Below are 14436 nucleotides of genomic sequence, written 5' to 3'. Positions count from 1 at the left end.
AAATGGTCCAGGTTAGGGGGTATAAAACTTACAATACTGTAAAAGTGGTTATTTACACTGGTGGTTAAGTACGTGTTTTCTATAGTCAAACATAGGCGTGGGTATTAAATACGTGGAAGCATGATTCACCACTCGAAAAATTTGATTTTTTACCATAAGCGCCATGGTATTTTATGCGGTGTTCAGCTTATTGTAACAAGTGTAAATATCCCCCCCCCCCCCCCCCTGCGGAAATTACCACTTTTACAATACATAATAAATTAACTTTGGTCTCAATCTCTAAAGGAAAATATTTGGTGGAGAAGTGAGACTGACATCAAAAGTGAGCTTGTTATAGATTTTACGGCCTCAGGGCTTGAATTCATATTGCATAGCCCAAAACACCAGCTTATATTGAGTATATCTGGTTATGAAGAAAGTTACAATGATTCTAAACAGAAATCAGATTAGTAACTATGAGAACAATTTAATTAAATAAATTAAATAAACGATGGAAATACATTGCAGTCAAATGTAGGTCAACCTACCTGATAGTCCTTGATGGCCAAATCAAATCTGTTGGTTTCAAATTCCGATGCACCGTAATATTTTACCTACATAAAAATCAGGTGATTATTGTATTTCAAATACGTTATCCTAAATGCTACATAAACAATACCTATCATTCAGTTAAATACATGGCAAGTTCAGTCAATGTGCTATAATCTTTGTTTGTTGAGAGGCTTCAAATGGAAACAATGTACTGTGTACAGGGAAATATTTGCTCTCGTTTTATTTTCGCCGTCTTCATCTCTGTTGTCAGCTGGCAAAGTTTCAGACTGAGCGAATTCCAATGTCTCAAATTATCTCTCTTTAAACACATCTGTGTCTGGGTGAATTCTAGAAGGGGCGAAACAGTTTATAAGTGTAGAAGGTTGAAAATAACAGGGGGCAATAATAACACTGTATAAAGCAGAATCATTTGTAGATTACATATCCTAATTAAACGAGAGGAATTAATATCCGTGTAATATCGTAAAAAGCACATCTCGCAATTCTTAATATCTCACATTTATTTTTTGGACATATGTAAACTACATGAAACTATGATAAAAATTCCACAATCGAGATTTTATGTTCTAACGATTTGATGGAAAACAGTTGAATCTTTGAAAGAAGTACTAAAATACGGAATCTACTGTTGTCAATTTCTTCCTTACTGTTTCAAAGTTAAGAAGAGAGTCCACTGCCTTGGAATTCTTCTCATTGTCGAACTTGTTCATCTCTCGCCTGTATTTGGTTCTCCATTCAGTGACCCAGATGGTGACAGCTGGTAAAAATAAGTACATGAGTAAAATAATTACAGGTATACAGCTAATTTATTATGACGATCAGACAGCAGCTTAAATACCATGGCCAGATAACTCATTTAGTAGAGACACTAGTGAATAAACACGAAAAAAAAATTGTTGATTAAATCAGATATATTTTGCATTTTTTTAATTTCCCAAACAGTTTTAGTAAACCCCAATCAAAATCCAGGAAAAAATCCCAACTTTTGATAGCACGATTTGCCAAGAGTTTGTGAGGAGTGATGCGGATTAGAAACCCTTGGCTAGCAAAGATGACATTGTGGCAGAATTAAGATTTCCCAATCCTTAGCCTGAAAGTTTTTTTCATCATAAAAATGTTATTTATCCTTCAAACTTTATAACTGAAATATAGTAAGAAGAATTTTTTTTTATGGTATCCATGCATTTTATGAAGTTATTGCAATTTTGGCCACGATTAATATTACGGAATAGTAACATATATAAGTTGAGATCAAATTTGGAAGAAAAAAAAAACGGTTATACATGTACCAGTGCATCGGTGGCTCAAACCCTTTTACCTCTAGGTAGTAGGTCTCCGTGGAGCCACTCAGCCAAGCAGCTCATTGAATGACTTTGTGTATTATTAACACTTAAAGACATATTAAATTTGTCTATGTAAATAAAAGGCAGATTTATGGTACAAATAAAAAAATCCGGATAATGTAGAGTTATCGAACATTGCTGAGGATCAGAGATCATTATAACTATTTTTCAAAACAGGGAGATATGCTTCATAAAATAAGCATAATTTACTACTGCATGGTTAAGAAAGACAGCTAAAGTAATGTAATCATGTATAGAACTATTAATGCATTTTGTTTTAATTAGGATTTAGAATCAAACTGTTCATAGCTGAACACATGCTGAAGAGAAAAAAAATTGATTCTAATTTATTCATTAATAAAATCTTATTACAGTGTAACTAAGTAAACTTATATGTAAATTTGTTTGCTTGAAATTTGCTGACTGAATTGTATAAGACCAATTTTGTATTCCAAATTTCCATTGGGGCAAGGAATATTTTGCTCAAAAGGAAACTTCTATATGCATGCACATACAGACTTTATCAACATCATCAATTTGTTTTCAAAATGATTGCAAAGTATCCAGTAAATGATATAAAGCATGTTATTATATGTTCATGTTAAATACTGGAATCTAATTGGTTAAGAGGCAGTTTATAATCTGTTCTATTACCCTCAGCGTTAGCAACATCCTTGGCAACGGGTAACAGCGAATTGTTACATATCCGTAAATTATGCGCATATGGTTTGCCGTAGAATTCAAGTCATTCCTAAGAAGTCACTTAAGTTTTCTTTAAAACTAAGATATTCAGTTTATAATAATAAAATAAATAGTGCCTGTTTGGGAGGGCAACAGTTGAAATTGACAACCCTGGAAAAACACTGTCAATCTACGCCATACAGGCCCTGCTTATACTACAATGTATTACAATATGATTTGCATCCTTGGCAATTTAACATCACTATGCACCTCATAGGAATTTATGTAGTTAATGGTTAAAAGTTCAGCAGATGCTTGTTCATTTAAGAAATAAACAGCAATTTTAAAAAAAAGTTCACCGAGATATGAAATTTGTTGGTCACATGATCAAATCATGTGAAGCCCAAAGATTTGATCACTCCATACCCCGGTGAACTTTTTAACATTGCTGTTTATTACATGTGCCGGTACATACATTTACATTTGAGAAAGACAAACTGTTCCGATCTGTTAAAATTATCGAGATTTTACGTTTACAATAATCCAAGCGACAATCGATAAGCGCTTGCTTTGATCATTGTGAGTCGATCTATGGTGTGCCATAGTATCACATGACAGTTAAAAATAGATCACTTTCTTTACCTTAACAAAAAATAAAAAAGTGTAGCACTACCCCGCAGTTCATTTGTATGTATAATACAATAAGTCGAATGGGCAATTAGTTCATGTTCATTAGTATTACTGCTAGAATCCTATCGTTAATTGCATAAAATAAATATTGTCATTATTTATTGGAAACCCCCTCAACTTCTTCAATTTCATTGAAAATACTATGTATTTTTTATTAACAACAACAAAGCACAGGATTCTAGCAGCACTTTTCAAGTATTTTAGGTCATGTACTTTTGATATTTGCCAAATTGAACTTTTATAATATTCGGGGTAGCGTTTTGCCTTTTTTGTACACATTGACAGAGGAAAGGCCGGTCAAGCCATATAAATGTCTATCTGCTTACCTTATAACACTCGCTGATAAAACAAAATATTCATGCCTGTATTATCCTGAGTATATCATAACATTCTAAATAAATATTCATCTTAATCTTGAGTTTTCGTATTAAATAAGTCTTAATTCGGCATTGTTTACACTGCATTCCAATGATTTGTCTCCCGACATTGATCTTCTCTATTAAACATGCTTGTGATGTTATCAATGATAATTATACGTAATAAAGAGAAACCAAAGATATATTCAGTTAGAAGAGTTTCTAGTGACATGTTATGTGCCCAAAGTTTTTATGATTTAAACCAGAGATAAAGTTAAAATTGACATATTTCTGATTAAAATATGACATCATGCTGCTTATTGTGACATCATATCGATCAGAGGAATTTTAACTCAATCGATCGCTGAGGGTTGCCTTATCATACCCGCGTAAGAATTAAAAGCTGAATGATTTGTCATCAGTGTATATATACCTGATGAATGGAATACCCTTAACAGAATACAAATACAACATACTTATTCATATCCGCGTAAAATTGCGAGAAACACTCTTTGCGGATTTTAAAATCTCCCCATTATTTTTTGAGAGTTGAGAACAATAAGAAATAAGTAAAAAAGTTCTGTGTTCGCGATTTTATATTCTTGCGATTAAATACAAAACAGCGGGATTGCAGAATTAAGCACTACAGTTTTACATAGCTTATTACATAAATTTTATTTTTTTAATTCCCATCTGACCTAGCGAACTAGATATCTTTCGACTGACCTAGATAGAGCACCATGCACAGAAAGACAACCAGACCAAAGATGTAGTTGAATGCGGTCACAAAGTACACAATGGCAATGGTGATGTCAATGATGGTTGGTAAAATCTGGAACACCACGTAGCTGAAAAATAAGGAAGAATATCAGTGTTATAAATATATATATATTTTAAAAATAATTCAATACATGAACAATTTTTTTCATCTAAATCAAGTGACAGTTTTTCTTTTAATTGTAATTAGACTGTTCATGCAGGTCTAAGTGCCTTGTCTAATCCTGAACCTACCTTGTACTGTAAACCAACTTTTATTTGCGATGATTTATTTCACAATAAACAGGTTAACTAAGATTTATTTACGCGACCAAGCATTATCTAGACCCATGTTGTTATAAAAACCAAGAAAACATTCGCGACGCAAGGCTCTCACGAACCTTTGCGGAAATTTCTCGCAAGCGAATAAAGTTGGTTTACAGTACTAGTATATGATTGGTCTTGCGGTATAATGGGTAATTTTTTTACGCGTCAAATTTAACTACATTTTTCGGGTTTCATAAATCTGTGAAATTCGAACGTTAATTATTCACACCAATAACATTAAACATGTAAATTTCCCTTTAACTAAATGTATGATCAATGCATTATCACAGTGACTGTATGATTTACCTGCATAAACAGCTGATTCCTGTGTGCATTTATTATACAGATTGCTGACTCGTCAGCTGTAGTTACCTTAGAAGACTGTTAATGCTGTTTGTTCCTCTGTCCATTACTCTTAAGACCTCCCCTGTTTTCCTTTGCAGATGCCATCTTAATGACAATCTAAGGTGGAAAAGGTTTCAAAAACAATAAAAAGAGTGGATACACCATATTCATATAGGAAACTACTGTAGAAGCAGAAATATTTGTTCAGGATTTAATTTTGTTATTTTTGTTTGCAGTTTAAATCAAGGAAATTAAATCCATGACAAATATTTAACCCAAGCATTAATGAAATCAATACAAAGAGATTACGATATGACAAAATTAAATACCAATAAAATCTTATTTCGTTTAAAAACAACGAAATTTTGACCCAACAAAAATATTTGCTTCTTGAGTATATCATAATTATTCATAATTATAGGAAACTATAAGTCTTTATCAAAATATTAACAATAACATACCCATGTAAATGGCTAAAGAGGCGAACTTGGATTCTTCTTGTTGTATACTGCTGTACTGGTATCCATAGAAACGACCGGGCATTATTCAAAAATCCAGTAGTTCCTGAAAAGATTGAAAAATTGACTAAATACCAAGTAACAAATAATATCTTAGTTATCTCCTGTTACTTTTTAAGAAAATTATTGGCTAACAGCAGTCACTTGGAGACCATGTACATGTATATTCCATTCACAGTCAGTACAAAATATTACTCCCATTGAGCACTATGACATCATTCTAAGAGTATTACTACGTCATGTTTTTTACCCAAATTAAAACTTATAAAACCTAACTTTTCATTGTTAATATTCATTATTTTGCCATATATACAAAGGCAGTAGGTAAGATATTATTTGTTAGCTCTTACCCCATATGAAGTTTACTGACCACGTATAAGCCATATAAGGCCAACTAAAACCTTGTAACAAATAATTTGAAGAGCATCTAGTGTTATACAACATGTTTGCATAACTTTACCATATGTATGTACACTCAAGCATACATGTACATGTAATAATACATATCAATTTTTTTATGGAAGTTATAACAGTAAAATAAGGCCACACCTATTTAATTTCTTGTTTGTCAGACATATCTGATATGGGAAAAAAGTTCAAAAGGGTAAGCAATTAGTATCACAGTTACAATTTTTTGTAGGCAAAATTTAAGGGCAGCTATATTAAATTCAAGCAACTACATTTTTCTACCTTTCTTCTGATTTACGAATAAAAACAATTTAAAATACGAAAAATTGAGCAGAAATAGAACAGAAAATAGAACCGGATTTTCTGGATACGGGTAATTCAAATCGTCTTATTTGTATAGTTTGCTTAAATATGACGTGCAAGAAATTATTATTAAATTGGTGTGGCCTAATGTACTTTTATTGAGACAAATGATATGGGTGTATGAATGAATTACTTTATTCATGATTTTTCTTTTAACATTGTCAAACTGAAGAGTAATTTCCCATACATTTTTCTCCTTAAATTGTGATTACATTGAGCAAGTTGTGTGCATATAAATCTATAATAAATATTACAATCCTTGACCGCCATACCTGTTCCCCCACCCTTCAGGAAAATGAGCAAGCAATAGATAAGAATGAAGTCGTAGCGGAATTCTGGCCCTGTGACCTTCAACTCGGCAAGGTCATCCCCAACTTTGTTTGGCTGATCCGTCAAACTGTTTACTGAAAGAAAATCAAGGGAATTTAAGTGGTTTGATATTTTTATTTGAAAAGTAAAAATACAATTCATACTAATCAATATTGATTTTCTTTAAAACAAAAATCCGAGATTTTGTACACGTTGCAGGTTTCCATAAATGGAATATGAAGAAGTACTCATATTCCATTTATGGAAACCTGCAACGTGAAAAAAAAATCTCGGATTTTTGTTTTTCCACAATTATCATTAACAGATGACTTTTTTTCCACAATTATGATTATTCTAAATACCAATTAGCATTGCAAGTTTAAATTTTGATACAACAATTCATGAATAAAAAAAAAAAAAAACACTTGGAAATACATGTACATGTAACAGGAAGTTGGTACGTGTATCAATATCTTTAATAATATCATATCACTATCTCGTACTTTTGATGTGAATTGCCTCTGAAAAACAGATCAATAAAATGGTAGTGCCTGTTTGATAATCAAGTCAATTTAAATGTAAAATATTTCAAATAATCATGCATGCACAATTGTTATGCATATAAGCATGAACTGAAATTAATATATGCATCCATGATCTGAAAAAACAGATGAGAAATTATGAAAATCACATTTTTTTTTCTTCATCTTTTCTAATCATTTGTGGTATAACTGCTTTTAAATTTTCATTGGTTCTTAAAATGTTGAAAAACTTTCATTTGGAGATTCATTATTATGAATGATTTATTCATCTATACACCATATGTTTGGGAAGGGGTGTCTAGAAAAAAAAGATCAAAACTTCATTCTTTCAGAGGGTTGAACAATAAAAATTATGGAGCCACATTTAAAATAATGATTGCGTCCTGCATCAGAAGGTTTCACAATCAAAATTCTTACATAACAAACAACTAATAACATCATTTCATGAACTGTTTGAAAATTACCGGCTATCAAATATGCCTTAAATGATTTGCACTTACCTTTTAAACAGTGTACATATTTTAGATACCCATGCAAAGATAAATTTATTTTAAAATCCTTGCTTTCTATCTAGAATTGAATCGAAATGACTTAATTATAAAGAGATTTTCTTAACAGTTTGAATAGCCTGCAAGTAATAAATTATGAATGAAAGTCAGAAAATTAAAACAAAATATACTTGTGTAAATGGTTTGTACTTTATCTCTTACAATTTTCATCTTAAACATCACATTAAAGTTTTATACACTGGGTATTAGCACTAAATGGCTGGTAGTAAAATATTTGATTTATTTTACATTCTATTCAACAAAACCGAAAAAAAAAAATGTGCAAATTACAGAAGACATACTCTATGCACCTGTAGTAATTGGTGAAAAAAGTTCGAGGAGAAAGCTCCAAATAAAATGTGTCCAATAAAAAGCACATCAAATAAACTGCAAATTTTAAAGCTATCATGCAAATTCATGCAGCAAGATTTATTTAATGAGTCTTCAGCCCACACCTATCAAAACTAGAGGTACTGTGAGCGAGCTCACAATTGATACCCCCCGCTAAGAAAAAATCACAACGCCTGTATTTTTCCTATTATAGAAATATTGGATGAATCTATTTCACTGTCCATTTTCTATAAATAACAACTGCTCTATTTTTTAAAACTGTTAATGCTAATAGGAGTAAACAAACCAATTTCTATCCTTTAATTCAAATTTATTTTAAGTTAACCGTTAATGCATGAAGAAATTTGCATCCTTCCGTTAACAACCATGACTTGAATCAAACGAAATCCACATGTCATGCAGCCATTTAATATTTAAACATTTTGAACAATTGGTATACTGAGCCCGATTTTCTTCGAAAAATTTTTTCCACACATTTTTTTCCCCAAAAAAATTTCATCGGGGCAGGCCATTTTCAGAGAGACGGGGATGAGAATCTAAAAATAATTTTATGTGGCCTGAGAAGAGCAAGCTTTGTGTCAAATTTTAGCTTCTAATATTTCTATTAATACAAGACATGCCACAGATAGAATTAAGCATTTTTGAAACAATGACCTTGAACTTCCTCAATTGACCTTGGGTCAAGGTCATGACACACCCTTGTGTCAAAAGCAATATTTGTGTGAAGTAAGAACATTCAATGCTTCTCAATAAGGAAGATATGGACCGGACACGAATTTTGCACTTTTTCTGCCAGTGACCTTGACCTTGCAAGAATGACCTTGGGACAAGGTCATGACACACCCTTAGGTCATAAGCAATCTTTGTGTGAAGTAAGAACTTCCAATGTTTCTCCATAAGAAAGATATGGACCGGACACGAATTTTGCACTTTTTCTGCCAGTGACCTTGACCTTGCCAGAATGACTTTTGGACAAGGTCATGACACACCCTTATGTCATAAGCAATCTTTGTGTGAAGTAAGAACTTCCAATGTTTCTCCATAAGTCTACAAAAGAAATGGACCGGACACGATTGCATAGACAGACGGACAGACAGACGGACTGACGGACAAGGTGATTCCTATATATCCCCTCAAACTTTGTTTGCGGGGGGTATAATAACACATTTTCGACAAGATCAAAGCATGATTAAATACTCCAAAAATTTTATATTTAGCTTGCATATCATGAACCATTTTTCATTAGCAGCCTTTGCAATTTATCAAATATGTGCTGTCTGCATGAATGTACACAAAGATTAGATCGCTACAGATCAATTACATCCATGCTACCTGGCCAAAAATTCTACTTGTGTTATGGTATATGTAAATTCAAAGGTTAATCCAAGAAGAATGTCACAGCCACAATTTAATCCTGAAAAATTAAAGTGATTAGAATTCGTACTTTGTAATTTTATCTGATGATTTTTAAATTTAAATCTGAAAATTTTAATGCAAAATGATCACTACTTCTGAAATTAACCCATTTCACACGCATGTTGCCGGGGGAAAATTAAGTGTCATTCCGTTGTTTAGATTAGAGTGGAAACTTGTATGAAGTTCAGCCAAATGTTGGGCATGTATTACGCTAGTACTTAATTCTGCGATCACCTTGGTTTGTATCAAGTCGCGAGAATAAAAATCGCCAACGTGGAACTTTTCAACTCTCAGAAAATAATGTTAAGATTAAATTCGCGAATGATGCTTCTCGCAATTTTACGCTGAGATTAATTCCTCGCGTTAAATTAGGAATCTACAGTAAATGCATGATGACTGAAACATTTAGATAAACTGGCCCCCACTGATTTACAGGGGGACCATTCTGTTGATCCCCCAAATAAAATCAATGAATCATTGATGACTAAAACAATGAGATAAACTGGTACCAGTGTGTTGATCCCTCAAATAAATCATTAATAATAATTAATGATTAAAACAATGAGATAAACTAGTACCCACTGATGTATTTGCTGTAGAGGGGGACCAGTACATTGATCCCGCGCCCCGCCCCCAGTATTAGGAGGCACACCAGCACCAGTGCCTGTCTCCAGTAGCTTCCCTTGGGCCACACGTAGGGAATCATGATCTTCAGCTTCCCGATGACGTTCTTCCAGGTGGACTCAGGTTGATCTCTCCCCGTGGAAGTTCCCTATTCGTTAAACAAACGGCAGAAGTTCAGTTCACTGTTCTGGATCTGAATACCCTGTGAAGATGCTGACTGTAAATTAAGTGGCAAATTCTGTGTTACCTTTCCTATGATGACTATGGTTCTTGTCTCTCTACACTTGTCTGTCAGTAGGTTCTCTTTCCTAACTCTTTCTTACTTTATACACTCTCTACATTTGTCAATAGATTCTGTATTCATACATTTTAAATACTGTAGGAGCAAAAATATTTGTTGGGGATTTAATTTCGTTATTTTCATTGGCAGTATAAATCAACGAAATTAAATCCATGACAAATTTTAACCCAAGTATTAATAAATACAGTGTTGATATGATTTGACGAAAGCTTCTATAGTATCTATATAAACTTACAATTTTTACATCTGTCTGTAATTGCTCTTTACTTACACTCTCTACATCTGTCAGTAGTTGCTATAATACTTACACTTTCTACACAGATCTATCAGTATTTGCTCTTTACTTACACTCTCTACATCTGTCAGTAGTTGCTATAATACTTACACTTTCTACACAGATCTATCAGTATTTGCTCTTTACTTACACTCTCTACATCTGTCAGTAGTTGCTATAATACTTACACTTTCTACACAGATCTATCAGTATTTGCTCTTTACTTACACTCTCTACATCTGTCAGTAGTTGCTATAATACTTACACTTTCTACACAGATCTATCAGTATTTGCTCTTTACTTACACTCTCTACATCTGTCAGTAGTTGCTATAATACTTACACTTTCTACACAGATCTATCAGTATTTGCTCTTTACTTACACTCTCTACATCTGTCAGTAGTTGCTATAATACTTACACTTTCTACACAGATCTATCATGAGTATTTGCTCTTTACTTACACTCTCTACATCTGTCAGTAGTTGCTATAATACTTACACTTTCTACACAGATCTATCAGTATTTGCTCTTTACTTACTCTCTCTTCATCTGTCAGTAGTTGCTATAATACTTACACTTTCTACACAGATCTATCAGTATTTGCTCTTTACTTACACTCTCTACATCTGTCAGTAGGTGGTACAGGTTTTTGTTCAGACCTGGTCCCCAGAATCCCATGATTAACAGCAGCAAAGAACAGCTGTATCGCACAATCCATAATCCAAACTCGATGTGGTCTGAATATCTAAAAATTAGTTCTGAATTAACATACTGCTGTTAAGATGTACATATCCCTTAGCTGAAGCAATACAAACATGTATACTTATAGCAAGCAGTAGCATATTTACTAGGTATTCTCTACTAAAAGTGGCTGAACAAACTTTAATGGCTTTTTGCCTTTGAAATTTCAAACTGTTCAGAAAATACCATGAGATAATTTCAAACTAACCCTTCCAGTTTCCACCAGTAACTGGAACTCCACCAAGATATAAAGGGGAGGTTCTCCTTGACAAAAACCAGACTCCAGAACAGGAGTAAAACGAGTCCATGGCCCCTAGTTGGGATGGAGGGCAGCATCTGTCTCCTCTCGTAGAACATCAGTCTGACCGACGCTATCCAGCAATACAACATCGCCAGCGCAGCGAACACTTGATACCCTGCCACGGTCTGGTCACGTATTGACGTGTCAGATAGAATCACATGAATCACCGCCTCCAGCATCAAGACAAAGGCCAGTATCACCTGAATCGAGAAACCACATGATCCAGGTAGGTTTTTCTCTGGCAGCTTCGTGGCATACTTTTTGTAGAGGGAACACTGAACGCAGCCACATATCAGGATCTGTAGGAAGATCACTCCCGCTGTGACTGTGTCAATGAAGCAGGGATTCAAGCCCTTTTCAACCCATATCTCAGTGAAATTCAAGTCTTTGCAATATTTCATTCTGATCTTAGATTAGTCTGAAATAAAAGATCATGATTATTAAAGATTCAGGAGCAATTTAAGGAACAATAGTCAGATATCTGTGTTGTTGGAAATAGATGCATGAGCAGCTGTAAACCATATTAGTTAATGTAGGTAATTTTGAAAATAATGAATGAAATATGATAGCTTGGATCAATTCTATCATTAATTACAAAAAAATAACATCAATCACTTTATGAAATAGATGTGCCCCATTCCTTTATAGTCTGTGTACCTTTTCTAAACAATTGATTCATTTTATGATCACATAAAAAAAACTGTTGCTAATGAAAATACAGCTATTAAGCAGTTTTCAATGCTAATTCCAGGCATTTTGATCTATAGCTATGAAAAAGTGCTAGTACATTTTCTAAATAATTGATTCATTTTATGATCACATAAAAAAAACTGTTGCTAATGAAAATACAGCTATTAAGCAGTTTTCAATGCTAATTCCAGGCATTTTGATCTATAGCTGTGAAAAGCTGCAGGTTTATGGCTCCAAGTTTGAAATTCTGTGGAAATAATCAGTACCATTAAATTCTTCACACAATTTACCATTAAATTCATATCATCAATTTATTTGCTTCTGATATTTTTAATCATTACCACCATCCCCTTTAAAAGAAGCAGTGTAATTTGCTTACAATTGTAAAAAATGATGACTCTCCATCTCCATTTACATTCTTCATTTTCAAACGTCAATTAGTAAGTTTTTAAAAAGAAAGTCTGAGGCAAGTTTAGCTACGATATGAGGGTTAAATTGTCTGAGAAATATAATGGTACTGATTATTTCCACAGCATTTGTAACATGTGTAAGAAAAATCATAGCACATGTTTTTGTGCGCCTTATATTTCAACAATGTATATAGATATAATACTTAATAAGGGTGGTATGGGACACCTCCATATTGTTAGCTAACCGCGTAACACAAAATTGGGCTACAGTGTTCACTACAAATCTGTAAGTCACGAGTTCGAATCCCTCTAGAGCCTTTTTAATTTTTACCTTTCCAAAAATTTTTAAAACTTATTTATTTTTTGGTCAAATATTTTGAAATTTGAAAATACTAAAACAGTGAACAGTATTTTCATTTTTGTGTACTTTTATCCATATTAATATCTACAGGTATCCCATAACATCTTAAGGAACTGTAGTTCCCAAGGTTTTCAATCCAAATATTTTCAGACTGCAAGCTACAGACCTGCAGCTATATACATGAAGCTATGAACTGAGCTACACAAGCATGTACTTGTAACGGGTAAGAGAAAAAATGACAGACCAGACCAGGATTTAACCCAGTGGGGCCCCTGAATATCTCATCAGGTGCTCTACAATTGAGCTATCTGGCGCCAGTATTCAAACCGGTCTGACCGTCACATTCCTATAAGTTAGGCTGGATAATTCTAGCAAGATGTGGGAACATTTATACTTTTAGGTTGTGAAGATCTGCAGCAACACCGTAGTTCATAAATTTACTCTAGGAAGCACTGATCTAGGATTGGACATTGTTGTTATACAATAAAAGGCTTTGCAGGAAGCTCTGATCTAGGATTGGACTTTGTTGTTAAACAATATAACAGGCATGATTGAACTTTGTTGTTATACAATAACAGGCATGATTGGACATTGTTGTTATACAATAACAGGCATGGTTGGACATTGTTGTTATACAATAACAGGTATGAAAGGACTTTGTTGTTAAACAATTAAACAGGCATGATTGGACATTGTTGTTATACAATTAACAGGCATGATTGCATGGACATTATTGTTATACAATAACAGGCATTGCAGTCAGTCAATAACAGTGATATAACAACACTGACGTACTGATCGATCTATAATACAGTGCTCAATGAGAAAAACATAGCAAACCCTTCAGACAATATGAATAAATCTTGTACTCCAACATATCTAACCTAAGTATTTATGAATCAGTTTCCTATTTGAATCATTTTCGGTATTTCAATATAAAAAAAACCCGCTAAGCAACATACCAAAACAATGTCCTGAATTATACACTGCTGTAATGGTGGTGTTTTTTAAGTATATACTTTAAATCTCAATTGCTAAATATCGTGCTTGGAAATGAATCCCCATTCGGCAAAAACTATCTTCATTTACCCAACGACTTTTTGGTATTACACTGGAATATGTTTAGTCCTTGCAAATGCCTCTCGATTAATAAACATAAGTCGACATGAGATTGCTATTTTCATTTTCGCACATGTTAATTTGAATTCGGGTCTTTCATACGTTTTTA

General features: G+C 33.3%; 1 protein-coding gene across 2 annotated transcripts in view; it reads right to left on the bottom strand.

The window, feature by feature from the left end:
• The window catches only part of LOC128162874 (ATP-binding cassette sub-family B member 6-like), a 24918-nt gene extending 10482 nt beyond the window's left edge, over positions 1-14436 (bottom strand). The window contains exons 1-10 of one of the 2 annotated variants that reach the window (XM_052826289.1): positions 14171-14436; positions 11655-12165; positions 11321-11450; positions 10088-10277; positions 6612-6743; positions 5512-5614; positions 5078-5167; positions 4349-4470; positions 1200-1309; positions 528-593 (exon numbers count right to left, since the gene is read on the bottom strand). In XM_052826289.1, coding sequence (XP_052682249.1) covers positions 528-593; positions 1200-1309; positions 4349-4470; positions 5078-5167; positions 5512-5614; positions 6612-6743; positions 10088-10277; positions 11321-11450; positions 11655-12148 — 1437 coding nt within the window. In that variant the 5' untranslated portion in view covers positions 12149-12165; positions 14171-14436. The remainder of the gene's footprint in view (positions 1-527; positions 594-1199; positions 1310-4348; positions 4471-5077; positions 5168-5511; positions 5615-6611; positions 6744-10087; positions 10278-11320; positions 11451-11654; positions 12166-14170) is intronic. The other variant, XM_052826290.1, reaches the window with a different exon arrangement.

This window comes from Crassostrea angulata, chromosome 9 (genome assembly GCF_025612915.1).
Source record: "Crassostrea angulata isolate pt1a10 chromosome 9, ASM2561291v2, whole genome shotgun sequence".
NCBI lineage: Eukaryota > Metazoa > Mollusca > Bivalvia > Ostreida > Ostreidae > Magallana > Magallana angulata.
The sequence above is the reverse complement of the archived record's forward strand: the minus strand, read 5'-3'. Positions and strand labels throughout refer to the sequence as shown.